This window comes from Pteronotus mesoamericanus, unplaced genomic scaffold (assembly GCF_021234165.1).
Source record: "Pteronotus mesoamericanus isolate MK-2021 breed Mesoamerican mustached bat unplaced genomic scaffold, CSHL_Meso_final contig_42, whole genome shotgun sequence".
Taxonomy (NCBI): Eukaryota; Metazoa; Chordata; class Mammalia; order Chiroptera; family Mormoopidae; genus Pteronotus; species Pteronotus mesoamericanus.
Window position 1 is genome coordinate 2,123,198 of NW_026555157.1, and position 23,795 is coordinate 2,146,992.

The window sequence follows — 23,795 nt, forward strand, 5'->3', positions numbered from 1 at the left end:
GTCAGAGCAATTAGTTAAGAAAAAGAAATAAAAGCCAATTGCTTACAGATGGCAAGATATTATATACAGAAAACTTTAAAGACTCTACCCCAAAACCATAATAACTAATAAACAAATTTAGTAATGTTTCGGGGTACTAAATCAACATGCAATAATCAGTTAATTTCTATACAAAATCAATGACCTACCCCCCAAATTAAGAAAACAGTTTTATTTATAACATAAAAATACTTAGTATGAATATAATAGAAAAGAAGAAAGGTCTGTACACTAAAATCTATAAAATATGATGAAAGAACTTGAAGAAAGCACAAATAAATGGACAGTCCCATGTTCATGGATTGAGATAATTAATATGTTAAAATTTCCACACTGCCAATAATGATTTATAGATTCAATGTAATCTCTATTAAAATTCCAATTGTATTTTTTACAGAATGGAAAAATTGTTCTGATATTCATATGGAACCACAAAGACTCCAAATTGCCAAAGTAATCCTTAACAATAAGAACAAATTTGGATGTATCACTCTTCTTGATTTTAAATTACATTACAAAGCTATATAATCAACAATGATACAAAGAGCCCAAAAATAAACCCATGCTTACATAGTGAACTACCATCTGACAAAGATGTCAAAAACACAAAATGTTGAAAGGATAGTCTCTTTCAATAAATGATGTTGAGAAAACTGGGTGTCTACATGTAAAAGAACAAAACAACATATTTTTATACAATATACAAAAATAAACCCAAAATGAATTAATGATTTAAACAAACATATGGGAAAATATATTTGCAAATGATACTGTGTGGACAAGGGTTTGATCTCTAAAAACTGTATTTTTATAAAGAACTCACATGACTCCACACCAGAAAGACAACTCAATTAAATGGGCAAAGGATCTGAAGAGACACTTCTCCAAGGAGGACATATACAGGGCCCAGAGACATATGAAAGGATGCTTAGCATCACTAGCCATAGGAGAGATGCAAATTAAAACCACAATGAGATACCACTTCACACCAGTCACAATGGCCATCATGAACATATCAACAAACAACGGGTGCTGGCGAATTGTGGAGAAAAGGAAACCCTAGTATACTCTTGATGGGAATGCAAACTGGTGCAGCCACTGTGGAAAACAGTATGGAATTTCCTCAGAAAACTAAAAATGAAACTGCCTTTCGACCTGGCAATTCCTCTGCTGGGATTATACTCTAAGAATCCTGAAACATCAATTGAAAAGAACCTATGCACCCCAATGTTCATAGCAGCACAATTTCCAAGTGCTGGAAGCTACCTAAGTGTCCATCAATAAATGAGTGGATCAAAAAACTTTGGTACATTCACACAATGGAATACTATGCATCAGAAATAAAGAAGGAGCTCCTACCCTTTGTGACAGCATGGATGAAACTGGAGAACATTATTATAATTGAAATAAGCCAGAAGGTGAAAGGCAAATACCATATGATTTCACCTATAAGTGGAACATAATCAACAAAGCAAACAAGTAAGTAAAATATAACCAGAGACATGGAAATAAAGAACAAACTTACAGTAACCAGAGGAGAGGGGGTAGGGGATGACAGGGGGGAAAAGTGGAAATGTCATCAAAGTACATGTATAAAGGACCCATGGACAAAGCCAAAAGCGGGTAGGATCGAGGGTGGGTGGTGGGACAGGTGGGGTGCAGAGGAGTGGTGGAGGGAAAATTGAGAAAACTGTACTTGAGGAACAATAAAAAAAATTTTAAAAAGAGAAAGGGATAAGATTTTTGTAATATTATAATAAAATGCTGTATACTGGCAAAGAATGTAATAAAAAAAGATTTAATCACTAGATCTGAGACTGTAAAACTTCCAGAAGAAAGTATAGGGAAAACACTCTTTGACACTGGTTTTGAAAATGATATTTTGCATATAATTTCAAAAACACAGGTAATTAAAGCAAAGATAAACATGTATAAAGGACCCATGGTCAAAGCCAAAGTGCGAAAAGATTGAGGGAAGGAAGTTGGGGAGGGGGGTAGGGAAAGTGGTGGTGGAAAGGTGGAGACAAATGTATTTGAACATTAAAAAAATAAAATAAAAATAAAAAAAAGAAAAAGAAAAAAATAAAAAAGTGGAATTGCATCAAACTAAACAGCCCCTGCAAAGCAAAGAAAACAATCAATAAAATAAAAAACCAATAACAGAATGGGATAAAATATTGCCCCTGCTGGTGTAGCTCAGTTGGTTGGGTATCATCCTGCAAACTGAAAGGTCACTGGCTCAATTCCCAGTCAGGGAACATGCTTGGGTTTAGGATACTGGTATACAAGAGACAACCCACTGATGTTTCTCTCCTCTTTCTTCCTCCCTTCCCCTCTCTCTAAAATCACAAGTAAAAAATTAAAAATTTATTAAAAATTGGAAAAATATTTTATAAACCATATACAGTCATGCAGCACTTAATGATGAGGATACATTCTGAAAAATTTATCATTAGGTGGCTTAATCCCTGTGCAAATATCATAGAGTGTACTTACAGAAACCAAGATGGTACAGCCTACTACACACATAGGCTATATGGTATAGCCTATTGCTCCTGGGCTACAAATCTATACAGTGTGTTACTGTACAAAAAACATGAGGTTAAATCAAGCATGAGAGAAGATGTAACCTAGAGACGGGATAAGCACAAAATGTATGAGGCTGCTGCAGGCTTAACACTCTATACTGTTTTATAACAAACAGTATTTTTATAAATAGAAAGAGTGTACACTAATGTTAAAAATATAGAGTAGTATATGCATAAACAGTACCATAGTTGTTTTTTATCATTATCAAGTAGTATCTACTGTACATAATTGTATGTGTTATATTTTGTATGACTGGCAGCACAGTAGGTTTGTTTACACCAGCATCACCACAAACACACACATACAGCATTGCACTACAATGTAATGACAGCTGCAGCATCACTAGACAATAGGAATTTTTCAGTTTTATTGTAATATTATGGGACCACTATTGCATATGCAGCCTGTTATTGACTCAAATGTTGCTATGTGCATGACTGTATTTTATAAGAGGTTAATATCCAAAATATTTAGTGAACTCCTGTGACTTAATATCAAAGTAACAAATAACCCAACTAAAAAATGGACAAACAACTTGAATAAATATCACTCCAAAGAAGATGTAAAAATGGTCAACAGGTATATGAAAAGGTGATACGCACCACTAATCGCCAGGTAAATCCTAATCAAAACCACAATGAGGTATTACCTACGCGTTTTAGGATGACTATTATCAAGAAAACAAAAGAAAAATGTTGGCAAGGACATGGAGTAAAGGGAACCCTAGGGTACCATTGGTAGAATGTAAATTGGTGCAGCCACTGTGGAAACAGTAGGAAGATTTTTCTAAAAATTAAAAAAAGATCTACCATAATCATCAATCCCACTTCTGCATATTTATCCAAAAGAACTGAAATTAGGATCTCAAAGAGATATCTGCACTCCCACGTTCACTGCAGCATGAATCACAATGGCCAAGATACAGAACAACCTGAATGTCCACCGATAGATAAATGGGTAAATAAAATGTGGTATATACACACATTGGAATGTTATCCAGCCTTTAAAAAGAAGGAAATTTTGTAATTTTTAACAACATGGATGGACCTGAAGGACATTAGAGTGAATGAACTAAACCATTCACAGAAAGACAAATATTGTATGATCTAACTTATATGTGGATCTAAAATAGTCAAAGTTATAGAGGCAGAGAATAGAATGGTGATAGCCAGGAGATGGGGAGGGGAAAATGGGGCAGTGAAGGTCAAAGGGCACAAAGTTTCACTTATGTAAGATAAGAATGTTGTGGAGATTTACCATATAGGCTAGTGTCCATAGCTAACAATTAATAACCTACTGTATACTCAAAATTTGTTCAGAGAGTAGATCTTATGAAGTTTTTACTACATACACACATACATAATAAATAACAACAACAACAACAATAATAATAAAGAGGATGGGAAGAAACTTTGGATTGTGATGGATATGTTTTTGCCCTTGATGGTGGTGATGGTTTTATGGGTGAATATTTATGTCTAAATTCATAAAATTGTATACATTGAATATAGACCATTTTTCACATGTCAGTCATACCTCAATAAACTGGTTTAATTTTTTTTAAATTACTGATCTCTTAGTCTGAATAAAGTCAGGGACGCTGTATTAGTTTGCTAGTACTGCTGAAACAAGTACCACAAATGAAGTGGCTTAGGGGACAGAAATTTATTGTCTCAGTTATGGAGGTTAGAGATTTGAGAGCAAGGTGTTGGCAGGGCCATGCTCCCTCTGAGACTAGGAAAGCATCTGTCTCAGACTTTCTCCTAGCTTCTGTCATTCCTTGGCTTGTGGTACCATAACTCTCATTTAACATGGTGTTCTCCCTATGAGCATGTCTGTGTGCTAAAATTTCCCCTTTTTGTAAAGATACCAGTTACACTGAATTAGGGATCATTTTACTCCTGTGTGACCTTTAACTAATTACACCTACAAGGAAAGTATTTTTAAATAAGGTCACATGTTGAGAAGCAGGGCTAAGGACTTCAACATATGAAATTTTGGGAAACATAATTCAACACATAACAGGCACCAAGCTCTACTAATAATCATTCTACTCTTCATTTGTACACATATACATGGGTACACACACTTCCAGTTTCACTTAGAAATATCCTCGATGAATCAGTAAATACGATCAATTTTATTAAATTTCAGTGCTTGAATACATTATCTTTTACTATTCCATGTATGAAACTGGAAATACATAAATAATATTGTTGCATATCAAAGTATAATTGTTGTCTTGAGGGAATGAACTTGTATGATTGTTTAAGCTTCAAGATAAACTAACTTCAATAATTTTATTTCAGGTGCAGAATGGCTAAAATATTTATTATAGAAAGAAAGTCAGATTATTTTATCTGGCTTTAAATAAGTCCCTGTAAAAGGAACTGACACATAAAAATATTTATAGTTTTCGTTTTCTTGTGTCCAGTTACACTTCTCAGAGGGCTCATAAATGTTTATTGAATGGTTAAATTCAGAGGAAGAACTTCTTAGATCCCTAAATCATAAGAAACGTTTTAAAAACATTGCTTTTTAAAAAATACTATAAAATATTTTTCAGAAATCAAATTTGGAGTAGATTATGACACTGGGATTGTCAGGGACTCTGTAAAATCCAAAGAAAGGAATATGTGGGGGTCTTGGGAACTATGAAATTAAAAATTTGAGCTAGGTGAAGACTGTTATTTCTCTTTCTCTCTCTCTCCCCTCTCTTTTTGTTTCCTTGTTCCCAAGGTAGATATATTAGTCAGGGTTTCTCAGAGAAATAAAACAACAGGTGTGTGTGTGTGTGTGTGCGTGTGTGTGTACAGAGAGAAAGGTTTATTTTAAGAAATTAGCTCATATTATTATAAAAGCTTGGCAAGTCCAAAATCTGAAGGTTGGGCCAGCAGCCTGAAGACCCAGGAAAACCTTCAGTTCAAGTGTGAAGGCAGTTTGCTGGCAGAATTCCCTTAACCAAGAGGTCAGTCTTTTCTTTTTTTAATTTTTCACAGACTTTGACTGATTAGATGAGGCTCACCTGCATTATAAAGGCCAATTTGCTTTACACAGTGTCTACTGATTTAAATTTCAATATAATCAAAATATCTTCACAGAAACAACTAGAATGATGCTTGACTCAGTATCTGGGAACCATGGCATAGCCAAGTTGACATAATTTATCAATATAGTAGAAAAATAGGAAAGGAAGAAGAAAGAACTACTCTTCTGAGTTCTGGCTCCAAAATTCTCCAGAAATTAATCTGGTTTGTCTGGTTGCATCAGATGCCTACCACTGGACGAAACATTTTAATCAGGGGTGGCATCGGAGAAAGGACAGTAATCAGCCCAGCTCACGTGATGTGCTCATGATGTGCCAATCCACTGTGGCTAGGGAAGGGATGGAGGCAGGGTTACCTCATGCAAAATAGTAGTCAAGTACTAAACAAAATGTCTCACAAATGAGAAATCATTGAAAATGGCTAATGGGTATAACCTTCAAATATTAACATATTATCCCATTAAATGATAAAATAAGTTTAATTTGTTTGGCAAGTCATTTAATGTAATTTAGTTATGGTTAACTAAATTTCTATCAAGTTGTATATAAGTTTTGTGGAGAAATAGTGGCTTCCCCTTCTCTGAATTACCTGAAGTTGACTCCATTTACTTTTCTCTAAACATTTTTCTCCTTCCTCTGGTGACAGAAAGCAGAACCATTCAAAACTTCCTGCAGATGGTAATATACTATTTTTGTTTTTTTTTTTTCCTTTAGAGGGAAAACTGAAGAAAGAGAGTGTTGAATTTTCTTAGAAACATAGTCGGTGGTAGGTCTGAGGGCCAGCCTGGTGCCCAGTATAGGAATGTGGTGATCTGAATGCTGTGGTGGGAGGGACCCTGAATGACCCTGCCCCTCCTCCCGCAAAGCAGTCGAATTCTGTTTGGAAATTATGGAGCTTTCTCCCCCAGGCACTGTGCTAGGCTTTACAGGGAACACAAAGATGAGCAAGACGAACAAGACTGTGAGAGAGCCCTCAGGGAGCTCAGTTTTCTGGGGGCACACAGACATGAGCAGTGTGATCATGTCAAGTGTACCAGGAGTCTGGAGGAGGGAGCTGTTAGCACCAAGGCTCAGAGAAGGCTTCACAGAGGGTGCATCACATGAAGTGGGTCTTAAAGGAAGACGAGTATTATAGTAGACGAAGAACTTTTGCAGGGCCCGCCAGACCACAGGAACAACGTGAGGGAAGACATATAAATGCACTTGTGCTTGGTCTTTTCTTTCTGAAGGGTGGGAGCAATGTAGGGAGTGATAAGATTGGAAAGGTGAGTCAATTTGAGAAAGGGCTTTCAAAGTCAATATAAAGGTACTTAAATGTTTTCTTCAGGAAGTGAGAGATCCCTGAAGGGTGTCTGAGCTGAGTGAATCACATCTGTTTTATAGAATGATGGGCCTGGTTCTAGTGTCAGGTATGAACTGAAGACAGGAGAGTTTTGAGACAGAGACAGAAGTTCGGAGCCTTTTGCAGGATCTAGGTGCATGACGATGGGGATTTGAACTAGAGGATGGTAGTGAGAAAAGAATGGCAATGCCCAAAGGTCAATTGGATGTAGTCTGTGTGCATAAGGCTGGGTGAGAGGAGGAGATATTTATAGACAAAGGATCCAGGTAAGACAGGCTCTGAGTGCTGGTTCTGGAGAAAATACGAGAATCTACCCTCTCTCTCCTCAGTGAAGTAGGAGGTGAAATCATTCTAGCTGATTGGAAGTGATGGAGAATAGTTGTGCAGACAGGTGCCAAACCCACCGAGTACAGGGGAGTGACTGGCCATTGTACATTATCAGTACAGGCATTAACAAGGAAAAAGGAGGGCAGAGAAAGGGTGAAATAATAGCAACTCTGCAAGAACTATCATAAAGGAGAAGGGTGGTTGATTGAAAGTTATAGAACGGAAGAAGGTGAAAGAACATCCACTGTGCTTAGATTCCTCACCATTGGAGTTACTATTTTGGATACTGTGGCCCTGTTAAAATGCATATGTCTCTATGATTGGCCAGTACTTTCTTTCTAGAAAATAGAGTCAGATCCAGAGGATAAATATGAGGCAAAAAGATGAAAGCCTTGTAGTGTTTACGAGCTAAAGTTCCAACTCCTGTGAGAACATAAGAGGGCTTTCGCAACTTGCTTCCTCGCAAGTCTTTTCCTTCTGGTTTTGTCTTCAGCCTCTTTCCTTGTGCACATGTCTGCTTACCCACATCTAACTCTAGTTGTTCCCAACAAGCCATGTCTTGCTCGCCTCTAAGCCTTTGCCAAGTTGGAGTTTCCCTCTGTAAGGGGATGCCATCTGCTTGAGTTTAACTGCCACTCAGATCTGCGTTAAAATCCTCCCTCTTCCCCACCTAGTTAAATGATCATTGGTTGTAAAATTCAAAGGCCTGAGTACATCACAGAAGAGGCAGGTGACACCAACAGAGGAGAGGAGAGATATCAAATGCAGAGTTTAGCACAAGCAAGCTCAGCTGATGTAAAAATTTTGCCCCAGCACAGCTGTTTCGGTTCATGTTAAAGTGATGAAATTATGGACACTCACCTCTGTTGCAGGTGGTTGCAGCAGGTACACCTCATCACCTCTCAGCAAACCCCTACCAGTCATGGACACATTATGTCAATTTATGGGAAAAATGTGAGCTTCCATGTTCAATACTACTTGCAGGTTGCGGGCTTAATTTTTACTTTAAAAGATGGAGAAAAGGAGTCACCATCTATATTTAATCCTCATAATTAGAGTGATTATATGGGAACAAAATATGTGATGAAAGTTTACAGTTGAACTCTGGGAGTAACAAGAAGTATTGAAGGAAGGAAAATCTGATTTTGCCATCTATCTTATTCCCCGCCCCCATTTTTTTATCTTATTCAAGCTAAATGTCATCTTAGTTTTAATTTTATTTTTAATCCTTACCTGAGTATATGTCTATTGATTTGAGAGAGAGAGAGAGAGAGAGAGAGAGAGAGAGAGAGAGAGAGAAAGAGAGGGAGGGAGAGAGAGAGATGTGAGTGAGAAACATCCATAGGTTGCCTCCCATTTACACCCAGACCAGGGAGTGAACCCAGAAACTTTTGGTATATGGGATGATGCTCTAACCAACTGAGCCACATGGCCAAGGCCATCTTAGTTATTTTTAATACTATTTACTTTCCATATTTGTGTTTGTCTGAAGTGTTATCCTTAGGGGCAAGCATTTGGATTTGATATTACTAATTTATTTTCTCTCATCAAAATTAGAAGGATACAGCCATATCACTATTTATTCCATTTTCTACCCTGAGGAGCTTGAGTTATAAAATATAATAGTCTCTGATGAAAAGATTCATTGTCCTGTCTTTCAGTTGAGAATTTTGTTTTCTTGTTTTTTTCTATAGAAATTGAAACTCCTGAACTTATTTCAAAATACTTGAAAAAATGTCTCACACGTGTAATACATACTGTTGACCTAATAACTCATAATATGAGAAGATGAGTTAATCTTTAAATTCAGTTTAATATGTTATATATAGTTCATGAATGTTTAATTTTTAATAGAAGCCTAATATACTTGGATTAGGACCACCAGCAGTGTTCTAGTAAAACTTTATGTAATGTGTTATGGAAAATTTAACACATGAAGTTCTTTACTAAGCTTTCCTTTTACCATTCTTTGTATGTGTGTCTATGTTGTCCAGTTAATACTTCCCTAACTGTATTGGAGGATACAAAGGCTGTGCTCTTTTGCCCTCCTGTCCTGTTGACAAAAGCGGTTGTAACAACATGGGAAATAATCCTCAGAGACAAGCCTCCCTGCATCAAAGCCCACAGGAGAGATAAAAATGAGACCACAGAGGCAAACTGTACTGACGAGAGAATAACCTGGACCTACAGACCTGACCAGAGTGTTACCCTTCAGATTGATCCAGTGGTCATCGCTCATGAGGGGTTTTACATGTGTCAAGTGGTAACACCTGATGGGAATTTCCATCGTGGATATTACCTCCGAGTGTTAGGTAAGGGACATACATTGCGTTGTTTCAGACAACCAGATTTGGGAAAGAAATAAATGCCTGTTTAAGTTCCCTATCTAATGAGTTAAGACTAAATCATTTTCCCCTCCATCTCTGCAGTGGCTCCTGAGGTGACCATATTTCAAAGCCAGAATAGAACTGCAGTGTGCAAGGCAGTTGCAGGGAAGCCAGCTGCTCATATCTTCTGGACCCCAGAGGGAGATTGTGTCCCTGAGCATAAATATTGGGAAAATGGCACAGTGACTGTCCAGAGTACATGCTTCTGGGCAGAGAGCAATGTGTCTACTGTGACCTGCTTTGTTTCCCACGAGGCTTACAACTGGAGTAGGTCCATAGAACTGAATCAAGGTATGCACCTCTTTCAAGTAGCAAACTTGATTCTCAATCTTCTCTGCCATAGGAAGTTATAAATGAACTAAACACAGGTAAAGAATGCTTGAACTCCTAATTTGTAGATATTTCCTATAACTTAACTAGGACATTCATTAGTATGCTATAGAAAGTGTCTTCTTTTATTAAATAGAAGGAATTAATTTAATAATGTCTTACCAGTACATTCTCTAAATATCTCTTAGTGTGGCAGCTCCAAAACTATTGTTAACTTAGTGATCTATAGGCTTTCATTTTAAGATTATTTCTTGTAGTGGCCACCACTTTGTTGCCCTGAGTAAGAGACAAATTTTCCTTCCCCTTTTTTTGTCATCTGAAACCAGTTAATCAATATATTCACCAAATATGTGTTGAATGTTATTTATATGTTTAAAACTGGTAATACAAAAATAAAAGATAAGGTCTCTGTCCTCAAATAGTTCCAGGGAGTGTAATCTGGTAGTTAGGAACAAAGCCTTTGTAATAACATGTCATCTCATTTATCAACAGTGTGACCTTGACAATAATTTAATTTCTCTGCCCTGTGATCTCTTCCTCTTTTAAATGAAGATGATGGTACTGCTTCATAGAGTTGTTATGTTAATTAACTAAAACATATATTTAACATAGTGCCCAACACATAGTTGGTACTCAATAATTATTTGCTATTGTATTCCTCATATTAACAAATATTAGTGATTAATATTAATAGATGTTAGCCCTAATATTTATTATATTAATACACATTAGGTATTACACTTATTATTATAATTATCATTAAAAATCATCATAGTTGGAAGCAGAGCTTTGTGCTGGGACTGATTCCTTTGTAGCCATATTCTGACCAACCAAACAACAGATTGGAGATGGGAGCTAACCAAGGCTCTGTTGGAGGTTGAGATTGGGCGAAGATTAAACCCTGATTTAGGTGAGTGTTTTTTTCTAAAAATTATTTTTTATTTTTAATTTTATTTATTTATTCATTGTTTTATTTTATGTCTTTAAAATTTTAAATCATTTATTCTATTACAGTTGTCTCAGTTTTTCCCCCTTCGCCCTCCTCCACCCATCCCATCCTGCCCCCTGCTCCCACAGTCAATTCCCACTCTGTTGTCCATGTCCATGGGTCATTCATACATGTTATTTGTTTAGTCTCTTTTCCTTCTTTCCACCACTGTCCTCTTTCCCCATCCCCTCTGGTCACTTTCAGTCTGGTCCATGTTTCAGTGCCTGTGATTCATTTTGTTCGTTAGTTTATTTTGTTGAATAGATTCCACTTATAAGTGAGATCATGTGGTATTTGTCTTTCCCTGACTGGCTTATTTCACTTAGCATAATATTCTCCAGTTTCATCCATGTTGTTACAAAAGGTAGGAGTTCCATTTTTCTTTTTTTTTAAGTGAAGGTTGATTTTATTTATTTTTTAAATGTCAAAATCCATTATAAAATATTAAAAAATTTAAATACATTATAAAGTCTCAGAAATTAAAACAACATGACACCAGCACAGAAATAATCAAGTAGATCAATGAAAAAAAATGAGCATTCTAGAAACAAACGTATATATCTAACAATGTAATATATAATTAAATTGATATTTCAAATCAATGGGGAAAATAAGACTTATTCAACAAATAAAATGTACTATTACTTGAAATAAAACAAATATAGAGCCTTATTTCCCACATTATACAACAAATATTCAGGTGAGTTAAAAATCGATATGTAAAATCTAAGGAGTTTAGGAGAAAATACAAAATATTTTTCTTACCCTGAAGTAAAATATTCAAACCCAGAAGGTATAAAGTAAAATGCTGACAATATGACTATATTAAACATTTAAGACTATACAACAATAATATACATATAAAAAAAGTTAAAGGGCAAGTAATAGGATAGGAAAGTATTTGCAACACATTTAAAAAAGGGTTAATAGTTCTGTTTTGTTTTTTAGGGAAAAAATTCTATAAACATTTAATCAGAAAATGGATAAAGTATACCAAAAAGTCATTTAAAGCTTTTTAAAAATAATATAAATGGGCAAGAAATATACAAAAAATGTTTAGTTTCAACAAATAATAAAGGAACAATTAAAATAACACATCATTGTCACAATCAAATTAATAAGTATTAAAATTTTGGTAATATCAAGTATTGGTGACTGTGAAAGGAACCGGGCATTCATAGACTCTTCATCTTCTTAAAGCAGTCTCTTTAGCATATTTTGCAATGCTGGTTTGGTGTAGGTGTACTCTTTTAGCCTTCTTTTGTCAGGGAAAGTCCTTATTTCACGTTCCATTTTAATTGAGAGCCTTGCTGGGTAGAGCAGTCTTGGTTGCAGGCCTTTGTTTTTCATTATTTGGAATATTTCTTGCCACTCCCTTCTGACTTGCAGTGTTTCTGTTGAGAAGTCAGCTTCTAGCCATCCCGGGGCTCCCTTCTATGTTACTACCTCTTTCTCCCTTGCTGCCTTGATGCTCTCTGTTTGTCTTTGATATTTGCCATTTTAATGTTGATGTGTCTTGGAGTGGGCCTCGTTGGGCTCCTCTTGAATGAGACCCTCTGTGCTTCCTGGACTTGTGTGACTTTTTCTCCCCTCCATTTAGGGAAGTTTTCCATCATTACTTTTTCAAACAGGTTCTCTATCCCTTGTTCCTCTTCTTCTCCTTCTGGTATCCCTAGTATATGGATATTATTACGTTTCAGGTTGTCCTGCATTTCCCTTAACACCTCTTCATTCATTTTCAGCCTTTTTTGATTTTCTTGCTCTTTCTGGGAGCTTTTTTCTACCTTATCCTCCAGCTTGCTGCTTTGATCCTCTGCTTCATCAAGCTTGCTTTTGATACCTTCTATTGCGTTCTTCAATCCAGAAATTGTATTCTCATTTCCTCTTGTCTCTTATTGATAGTTTTTATGTCGTTTTTCATGGTGATATAGTTTGCTCTAAGTTCCTCATAGTTTCCCTATAGTTTTTGGTAATTCTCTCTGAGCTCACTGAGCTCATTGAGCTTCCTTAGAACCATTGTTTGGAACTCAATAACTGCTAGTTTACTTACTTCTATTTCATTTAGTTCTCTTTCTGGGGATTCATCCTTTCTCTTTGACTGGGGGGTGTTTCTTTGTCTTGTCATTATTTGTGAGAATCTTCTTTTTTTCTTCTGGTTCTTCAATTGATCTGTCTTGATTTCCTGACTTTGTGGTGTGAACTTCTATGGTAGGAGACCACTGTTTTTTCTTTCTGGATCTGCCTCTGATGATGTTAGATGTTGACCCTGTCAGAGGTTAGGCAGTCTGTTTGAGACTTCCAGGAATCTACTGTCTGTGGCTGTGTCCTTCAGTTGTTAATCTAGTCACTCTGCACTCAGCAGTCAGGCTTAAATATCACGGGGCTGGCAGAATCCCACCTAGAGGTGGGGTTATTGGGTCCTCTCACGCTGCTGTCACTCATGGGAGTGGTCTGCCTGAGCCTGATTGCTGCTGCTGTATTGGGGAGGAGTCAGCTTCGGGATCCTGCCGCTACTCTCTCTGTTCTCTCCGCAAAGCCTCCATCTCCAGTCTCTCCTCAAGCATCTCTAGAGCACTCTGTTTCTCCTTTAGCCAGGGATCTACTAACTGTGGCTGCCACTCTGTACTCAGCAGTCAGGCTTTAGCAACAATGGGCCTGGCCAGTGGCACTATTTTGTCTTCTCATGCTGTTACCGCTCAGGGAGTGGTCTGCCTGAGCAAGATGGCTCCTGCCATCTCGGGGCGGAGTCAGCACCAGGATTCCACCAGCTACTCTCTCCGTTCTCTCCCCAAAGCCTCCTTCCCCAGTCTCTTCTTGGGCATCTCTAGCTCAATCTGCCCCTACCTTTGCTGGAGACCAGGGTAAGTGGCTGCAAATAAAAACAAATAAAAATTTATGTGTTGGCCCTTTAAAAGTCTCTTTTCATCTCCAGCCACCTGTTTCTGGCAGACAGCATCCCTGCTGTTTTTTGCAGCTGGCTGTAATCTGTGTATTTTTTGGCTTCTGGTGTTGTAGGCAGGAGATCCCCACTTATGGTTTAGACCCCACTCTTCTCAGGGGGATCCAGTTGGCTGTTTCAATATCCTTCTGGTGCTGCTGCCCGTGCATGTCCCACCACCTTCTCAAGTCTCTATTGCACTCCTTACCAATTAGGTTGTGCTATAGCTGATTGTTCTGTCTGTCTGAAGTTATAAGGCTCCTCTTTCGCTATTGTTCAGTTGTTTGTTCTAGGTGATTTCTCCACAATTTTGTTGTAATTCCAAATTGGTCCTGGGAGGAGGTAAGTGTGACTTCCATTCACTCCTCTGCCCTCTTGATTTTCTGTCTATTCATTTATTGTTTATTAAACTTATTGATGTGGCATTGGTTTATAAGATCAGATAGGATTTAAGCATACATTTCTGATACATGATGTGTAGTTTGCATTGTGTGCTAAGCACTCAAGATTAAATCATTGTCCATCACCATATATTTGGCCCTCTCAACCCTTTATTACCACCCCCCCCAACTCATTCACCGTATTATTGTTTCTGTCTAGGTGTTTCAGTTTAATATCCCACATATGAGTGAAATCATATGGTTCCTAGCTTTTTCAGACTTATTTTGCTTAGCATAATATTCTCAAAGCCCATCTATGTTGCCACAAATGGCAGTATCTCATCTTTTCTTATGGCTGAATAGTACTCCATTGCATATACATCTTCTTTATCCAATACTCTATTGAAGGACACTTTGTCTCTGTATCTTGGCCACTGTGAATAATGCTGCAATGAACATAGGGGTGTATATATTAATATCTTTGAGAATAAATGTTTTCAAGTTTTTCTGGTAGATACCTAGGAGATGGATTGCTGGTTCATACAGTAACTCTATTCTTAGTTTTTCGAGGCACTGCCATACTGTTTTCCACAGTGGCTGTACTAGTTTATAATCCCACCAGCAATAAATGAGGATTCTTTTTTCTCTATAACCTCTCCAACATTTGTTATTATTTGTCTTGTTGATAATAGCCCTTCTAACAGATGTGAGGTGAGATCTTCTTGTAGTTTTGATTTTCTTTTCCCTAATAGCTAGTGAAGTTGACCATCTTTTTCCTGCATCTGTTGGCCTTTTGTCTTCTTGGAGGAGGTGTCTGTTCAGGTCTGCTGCTAATTTTTTTAACTGGATTGTTTGTTTGTTTGGTGTTGAGTTATATAAGTTCTTTAAACGTTTTGGATATTAACCCCTTGTCAAAGCTGTTGTTTGCAAGTATCATCTCTCATTCTGTTGGTTTTCTTTTTGTTTTGTTGGTGGTTTCTTTTGCTGAGCAGAAACTTTTTAGTTTGATATAGTCCTTTTCTTTTATTTTTGCCTTAATTTCCTTGCCTTTGGGGTCAAATTCATAAAATGTTTTCTAAAACCAATGTTCATAAGTTTAATACCTATGTTTTCTTCTATGCAGTTTATGCTATCAGTTTTTCTATTTAAGTTCTTGATCTATTTCCAATTAATTTTTGTACATGGGGACAAACTATAATATTGTTCATTCTTTTGCCTGTGGCTTTCCAATTTTCCCAGCACCATTTATTAAAGAGGTCTTCTTTTCTTCATTATGTATTTTTGGGTCCTTTGTCAAAAATTATTTGTGTGTATGCATGTGGTTTTATTTCTGGAGTCTCAGTTCTGTTCCATTGATTTGTGTGTCTGTTTTTTGTGCCAGTACCATACTGTTTTGATGATAGTAGCTCTGTAATATAATTTGAAGTCAGGTAGTGTGACACCTCCGATTTTGTTCTTTTTTTCTTGAGACTGCTTTGGCTATTCAGCGTGTTTTGTGTTTCCATACAAATCTGATAATTTTTTAATTCTATTTCTTTAAAAAATGACACATGGATTTTGATGGGGATTGAATTAAATCTTTATGTTGCTTTGAGTACTATGGATATTTTAACTATGTTAATTCTTTTAACCCATGAACACTGAATACCTTTTCATTTCATTTTGTCTTTATCAATATTCTTTAATAACGCTTTGTAGTTTTAAATACATAGGTCCTTCACACCCTTGTTAAGTTCCTTCCTAGATATTTTATTCTTTTTATTGCAATTGCAAGAGGAATTAATTTTTCTATTTCTTTTTTGAGTTTTCATTGTTAGTATATAGGAAACCAGTGGATTTTTGTGCATTGATTTTTGTATCTTGTAGCTTAACTGTATTTTTTATTACTTCTATTGATTTTTTGGTGAAGTCTTTAGGGTTTTTCTATATAGGATCATGTCATCTGTAAAAAGTGATATTTTTTACTTCATTCTCAATTTGGATGCTTTTTGAAAGAATATATTATTTATTTATTTTAGACAGAGGGGAAGGGAGGGAGAAAGAGAGGGAGAGAAATATCAATGTGTGGTTGCCTCTCATGCACACTCTACTGTGGACCTGGCCTGCAACCCAGGATGTGTCCTGACTGGAAATCGAACTGGTGACCCTTTGATTTGCATGCCAGTGCTCAATCCACTGAGCCACACCAGCCAGTGCTGGATGCCTTTTATTTCTTTCTCTTTTCTGATTGTGCTGGTTAGGACTTCCAGAGCTATGTTGAATAACAGTGGGGAGAGTGGGCATCCTTGTCTTATTCTTGATTTTAGAGAAAAAGCTTTCAGTTTTTTCACCATTGCGTATGATATGGGTTAAGAGTTTGTCATATATGGCTCTAATTATGTTAAGGTACTTTCCTTCTATACCCATTTTATTGAGTGTTTTAATTATAAATTGATCTTGTATTTTGTCAGATGCTTTTTCTGCATCAATTGATAACATCATATGATTTTTAACCTTTATTTTGTTAAAGTAGTGTTATGTTAATTGATTTGCATATGATGAACTATCTTCGTGCCCCTGGAATAAATCCCACTTGATTGTGATGTATTATTTTTTGATGTATTATTTTTTAATATATTGTTGTAATCAATTTTTTAGCATTTTGTTTAGGATTTTTGCATCTGTATTCATCAGAGATATTGGTCCATAGTTTTCTTTTTTTGTATGTGTGTTATCCTTGCCAGGTTTTGATATCAAATTATGCTGGCCTCTTAAAACGTGTTAGGAAGTGTTGCCTCTTGCTTAATTTTTTGGAAGAGTTTGAGAAGGATATCTATCAAATCTTGTTTGAATATTTGGTAGAATTCGCTAGTGAAGCCTTCTGATCCTGGACTTGTATTTTTTGGGAGGTTTTTGATGGTTATTTCAATTTTCTCACCATTGATTGGTCTATTCAGATGTTCCAGTTATTCATGATTCAGTCTAAGAAGGTTATCTATTTCTAGAAACTTATCCATTTCTTATAGATTATTGAATTTGGTGGCATATAGTCTTTCATAGTATTCTAGTATGATCCTTTGTTTATCTGTGATTAGATAGGTGTTCTTGAACACTACTGGCAACAGAGTTCTGATGGTATCTAATGACAATGAATGGTGACAATTATACAACAGATGCTTCTCAACTAGGAATTTCTTCAGACTAATATTAGAGGAAGTCATATTATATGGCCTCATGATGATACTGAGGACATCATGAATGATCATGAAGACACAAATAGTTCAAAAGAAAGTTTCAGAGAACAAACAGGAAAAATTGCGAAAGTTGCCAAAAAAATTGTTCAAGAATGGGCACATGAGTTCATCAGCTTTATAACATCTGAAGCAAATGAAAGATGTCATCAAGAGAAATGGAAGACAAACAACAGAGAAGATACTCTCTTTGTCATCTCTACCTTTGGTTTTGACGATTATATAGAACCTCTAAAATTATACTTTCAGAAATTCAGAGAGGCAATAAAAGAAGAGAAAGGAATTAGTGGAATAGTCATAACTACAGATGGACTCAGTGAAGAGCCAACAGAAGAGGTATTTACCAACTAGTTACCAGCTGGCTTAATAACTGCAGATAGTCAACAACAAAATGTTATGGTTCACATAACATCATGTCAACAGATTTCTGGTGTTCAGCAAATTTAGTTTTCATGATATGAAGAAATGATGGTGTGGAGAGTATAGAAAAGCAAGAAAGTCTGTGATTACAAAGCAGAGACATTAGAAGAAAAGACTGGAGAAAGGATGTCTCTTTGTATATTAAATAAGGATAATGTAGCTTCCTGATACTTGACTATTTGAGGTTTTAATTATGGCTAGAAAATCTTTTTCATGAATGATTTTAATGAAAAATTAGGATTTTAAAGGCATTAAAATATTTTTATTTTGAATGCATGTTTTTTGCTCTGTATGACTCTTGTATGCATTGTATATTGCAATTTACTACTGTCAGAGATTTATAGAGTTTCTTATTTTCTTACTGAATCATGTGACTTTTGTAATTAAAGGAAGCAGCTAGGTTAATTCATGATGTTTGGTCTTTAATAAAATATGAGGGTAGAGTTAAAACAAATCTGCATATCCTATTAATTATTCTCACATTTATTGTTTTTTTCAACAGCTTAATTGAGATCTAATTTATATACCATATCAATTCATCCATATTAAGTGGCTTTTGGTGTATTCACTGAGTAGTGCAACTATCACATCAATTTTATAGCATATTCATCACTCCAAAAAGGAATGTTGAATTCTCTAACTATCACTCCCTAGCCTCACTATCTCTTCCAGGTTCAGACAACCACTAATCTACTCTCAGTCTCTACTGATTTCCCTATGTCAGGCATTTTGAATTAAGTGGAATCATATATGTGGCCTTTTATGACTGGCTTCTTTTATTGATCATAATGTTTTCAAGGATCATCCATGCTGTAGCTTGTGTCAGTATTTTCACATCTATTCTTTATTTTTCACTATCAATCTCCAAGGAACTCTAGGCTCTTGTGGTATATTTCTCATACCTAGACCTATGAATTTATCTCCAGTCCCACCTGGCTTTCCCTCTGTAGGACTGATATTCAACCTGTACTATAAGTCATTTGGAATAAGTCCTTCCTTGTCTTCAGAGGTTTTGATTCACTAAATATCTTTTCTCTCTTATGTTCTGTTTTTTTATTCTGTTACACAAATTCTCTAAGGCTGTTTATATAAACATGCTTGTTTTTCTCTCAAGTTAAAAGGCAGATGCTATAACTTTCTCAAACTCTTAGCTTTTGCCATCTACTCCTATCCAAAATTTTTTAAAGAGCGGTCTATACTTGTCCTTTCTTTCATGTCATCTCACACCTGTTCTTTAATTTACTTGTATCTTCTGAACAGAAAATGGTTTGATAAAAAGCACCAAAACACATGATGCCAAATATTATATAATTTTTTATTCTTTGTAAATAATTAGCTTCTTTATGATATTTAGTATTGTCTCTCCTTCCTTTTCATCTGTCATCCTACCATTTTCAGTTGGCTATTTCTCTAATTTTAAGTCAGCTTCTTAGTCTTTCTAAATAGATTCCTTTTCATCTGCTCCCATAAAGGAAGACATTTTTATGGGTCTATCATTTGCCCTCTCCTCTTCTCACCTTTATTCCTGTTTCTTGAGCAATCTTATCTATGCCCATGGCTTCAACTATTGCCTAATTCTTGACTCTCACATGTGTGTTTTTAGCTCATATTTCCCTCTTTGGCCATACCACTATCAAAAACAACTTCAAATTGGATAACTACAGCTGGATGCATCAAGGGTACCTCAACTTGCATATTCCTGAAACAGAATTCCTTTCCTGTAGTCCTCCATAAGCTCCACACCTATATTTTATATCTTGATAAATGACTTGTCAGAAAATTAAAGATATCCTACAAATCACCCTTTATTTCCCATATTCAAAATCAACCACTAAGTTTCATTACCTTAAAGATGGTTCCTAAATCTGGGCCTTTCCCTTTCTCCCTAGTGCTTAGTTGAGAAAGTAATCATTTCTCACCCAGATTATTGCAAGGTTCTCATGACAGGATTTCTGGTTCCTGGTTTACCTCACTCCAATTTATCTCCTACATTGTTGTGCCAGCAGCCTTTCTCAAATGAAAAACATGCCACTCTCTTACTGAAATGCCCGCAGTGTTTGCCTCATGGAAAGCTCAACTCAGGGTTTCAGTGTCTACCTGCTGCTCTCCTTAGCTTCATATCTTGCTGCCATCTAACCTGTACTCCATGCATGTAGGCCTCATTGGGTTCCTCAGAATTGTTAGGCTCCTTTATTCCTCCATTTTCTTTCACATGCAATTTCTACCTCTCCATGATATACTCCTTCACTGGCACTCTCTTCTTTCATTCCATTTGCTCAATGAGTTTTTAAGACTTAGTTTGAAATAGTTCTGGTGTAACTTTCTCTCATCCTGCAGTTTTGTTAGCTGTTCTATTCTGTGCTCACCAAATGCCTCTTACATACCTCTGTGTGAGTAGTTCCATGATCCTGTAATGAGCTGCTCACTTCTCTGACTCCCAGTACAGTCTTAGCTTCTTGAGAGTGGGAACCATGTCTTTCATTTCTATATTCTCAAAGTTTGACTCAGTGTCTGACATATACAAATGAGTGCACAAATAAGTTCAAATCATCTAGACTTCATCTTTACCTTCAAATATGATTTGAATTTATCACTCTATGCTTTAAATATGATTTAAGTTAACTCCAAATCTTTGCTTAAATTCTTTCTTTTTCTTGAAAAGTACTTTCTTCTTTTAACCTGGTTAATCCTGTTGTCAGTAAGGCTCAGTTCAAATACTACTTCACTCTGACCTCTCATTTAGGGTTGACTTGGCTTTCTTATTCCTTAGATGATTTATAATTTACAATGTTCACTTAACACTGTTTGCTCTCTTGTAAGTTATCTTTTCATTTGTATGGATCTGACATTTCCAGTTGGATTGCATGCTTTTTGAGGGCTGTGATATGTCTTTATCGTCTTCCCTTACAGTGCCTAGGAGATGATCTGACTTTCTTCTAGTTTAGTATTTGAACAGGTTATTTAATGGATGACCTGACCTCTTGGAGCCAAGAATCAGACTTGTACTTAGAGTTCACACTCTCTTTGGCTATCATTTTCATAGGAGAAAAGACTTCAGAAAAGAGGTTCTAATTAGTCCCATTTTATATTTTCAACAATTCCTGGGGCTGTTTCACACTTGAATAAATGAAAGGAAGACATAAAATACCCTACTAAAAAGGTTACAGCTACTCAGTGACAAAATCATCTCACCGTGTGGAATACATTATTAGATAGTGCCCAGAACATTAAGAATAATGTTCCAAAGGACTAACTTTTACACAAGAAATAAGAAGGTACACTTCCTTTTTTTATTATAAAATTGCAAAACATTAGAAGTACTTATTGTGCACTCATTCATTCAGAAAATACTAAAAATCAACTGTGTAAAACACAGGCATGATTCCTAAACTCTGTCGTGAAGGAGTGATGCATTAGCAACATTCAAATTCTAATCTAAAAGGTGTCTTGATTGTTGCTACTTTAAAGTAGCAACTCTAATTTGTTATTAGAAGAATCCTTGAAATGACTCTAACCCTGCATGTGTTGCTTGTGTTTAAAGGTGCTGGAACCTTGAGATTTCCAGAGTCATGGTTACTGACCATATTCTATGTGAAATTCTCTCTTTTCTTGGTTATCCTGGTCATTGTGGGATTCATGTGCCTCCAGAGGATAAATCATTACAGGTAGTAACTAAAGACCAACAGATATACACTCATTAAAAAAAAAATCATTATTGTAAAACTTTGAGTTTACAGTGTCCTGGGAAAAGCTTGATACATTTATTTGGCACATTTTCTTTGTTTTCTCAGCCCGTTTTCTGATATGAAAGTTTTGTTACCAACTGAGAGCCCAGGCATAAGTTGGGCAGCACCAGAACAAGAGCTTCTGCTTTATTGTAGTTTTCCCTAGGAAAGAACTGTCCTAGAACACCCTTTGAGAATTCCATGGGGGTTGGGGGGAGTGTATAAAGTTTAGCTAGGACTTCAAGTGATTACTTCCCAGTTTTTCTGCTTTCGGAAGCTTGTATTTATTCCTGTGTAATTGTATATTTTATATTATTTTTTCGTAGAGTACGAAAATGAAAAATCTGGAAGTCAATTTAGATTTGATATCACAAAAAAAAGCAGCAAGTTGAAATCAGCCTTTGAGTTCAACATCTAGCTCAACTACTACTATGACTCTTTGATATCTTTGTGTTTATGAGAACCAATGCGATAGTTTGCAAGGCCTGTTTCCAACTGTTTATATATACAAATATATGTAAAAGCTTACTGCCTGCCATCGCAAATGGCTAGGATGACCTCTCTACTTTCCTATTTGTTATAGTTAGTTTTATCTGAAAATGAGAAACTACCCTACTTCTTATCCTAAAGAGGAAGATGACTCAGAAAAAGCCAAATAATAATGCTGTGCAGTTTTTCTGCACCCCTTGAGTTCTTTCATCCTAGCACAACGATTTTTAGCCAGTGTGTGCAAGAATTTTTAAAACATGCAATACTTGACTATTTAGTCAGGGACACTGACCTCTTTTCCCTTAGACTGTCAAATATAAAAACAAACAACACCCAACACAACAATAGCCATCTGGTTTGAATGAATCAAAATTATACCTTGGCAAATTGGCAAAAATGTATAATATAATTTTTGGTGTGCCATAGAATTTTAGTAATTAGTTTATGTGTGCCATGAGATGAAAATGGTTGAAAATCACCCTAATTTCTTGTCTCTTTTGCCTGTTTGAGATGCTTATCAATGTCACAATGGCAAGAGCCACTACAAACACTGCCTTCAAGTCAGCCTGTATGTAGCTGACTTCCCATCCCTCCACGCCCACTTTATCCATTTTTTTCCCCTGGCAATTAGTGGAGCAGTTGTATTGCATGTTTAGACTGATCATTAAATAAATGACCAGAAGTTATTCCTAGCAATGTATGCATTTTTGAAAAAAGTGTAAGTTGATCCCAAATAAGGAGCTATTAAAGTCATTGGAGACAGAGCTGACTATCATCTTACCATTTAGAACTCCAGTGTCTCAAGTCTCTCTCTCAATTTTCTTTTACCTGCACTCCAGGTTGGAATGGATTAATGGTGGTAAGAGTAATAGTGCTTCATGAAACCCTTACATCTTCCAGGGCCTCTGTAAACTGAAACCCTACCTTTCCTGATACATATGCTAATCCTATAGTAAATAGTGTTCTTTTATTTAAAGGAAAAATTTCTTATGTACATTGGCAGGTGATTTGGAACATTACTTATATTTTTAGCAAGATTTAAGGGAGGAAATGAACGTATACTATTTGGATGATGCTATATAAGTAGGACAGTGTATTTATTGAAACAAACAACTGTGTAATCTCAGTTTATACCACAAATGTTAATTCTTGTTCATTTCCTATTCCAGTGCAGGTTGCTGAGGCTAGTGCAGGGTAGAGGAGTGGTTCTCTAAGCTAACATTTTATCCTATGGCTTTGTCTTTCTCAGAGTATCTCCCATTCAACTGATGAATGAAGGAGAGAGGGAGGGTGGGGTTAGGGTTGGGGGGAGAGAGAAAGAGAGTGAGAGAGAAAGAAGGAAGAGAAATTGTATGTGGCAGATTTTTATGAACTAGGCCTGAAGTAGTAATCACTTCTGCCCTCATTGCATTGCTGGTACTTGTCATATGGTCACACTAACTTCTGTAGAAGTTGGAAGATATAGTATAGCTGTCTTGGAGAAAATAGTCAAGTTTTGGATATGTTTAGTCAGTTTCTGCCTATAGTAAAGAATAGGCAAATGCTAAGATTAATACCTACTCCAT

General features: G+C 36.2%; 2 protein-coding genes across 2 annotated transcripts; both read left to right on the forward strand.

Moving 5' to 3' along the window:
• The first annotated feature begins 3,528 nt into the window (after nt 1-3,528).
• LOC129073621 (cell surface glycoprotein CD200 receptor 2-like) lies at nt 3,529-21,685 on the forward strand. The gene is made up of 6 exons (XM_054577255.1): nt 3,529-3,585; nt 3,786-3,828; nt 6,305-6,352; nt 9,338-9,655; nt 9,773-10,021; nt 21,558-21,685. The coding sequence occupies exons 1-6, from the start codon at nt 3,529-3,531 to the stop codon at nt 21,683-21,685; spliced, it is 843 nt and encodes a 280-aa protein (XP_054433230.1).
• On the forward strand, nt 17,600-17,947 carry LOC129073564 (nuclear transcription factor Y subunit beta-like). Its single transcript, XM_054577224.1, has one exon. It carries the CDS (start codon nt 17,600-17,602, stop codon nt 17,945-17,947), a length of 348 nt encoding a protein of 115 aa, XP_054433199.1.
• Nucleotides 21,686-23,795: the final 2,110 nt, after the last annotated feature.

Bases quoted from the DNA above. Each gene is read 5' to 3' on its own strand.
- LOC129073621 (XM_054577255.1), top strand. From the start codon at position 3,529: ATGAATCACAATGGCCAAGATACAGAACAACCTGAATGTCCACCGATA. The intron at 9,656-9,772 runs GTAAGGGACATA...CCATCTCTGCAG, and splicing joins ATATTACCTCCGAGTGTTAG to TGGCTCCTGAGGTGACCATA. The intron at 10,022-21,557 runs GTATGCACCTCT...TTGTGTTTAAAG, and splicing joins GTCCATAGAACTGAATCAAG to GTGCTGGAACCTTGAGATTT.
- LOC129073564 (XM_054577224.1), top strand. From the start codon at position 17,600: ATGAATGATCATGAAGACACAAATAGTTCAAAAGAAAGTTTCAGAGAA.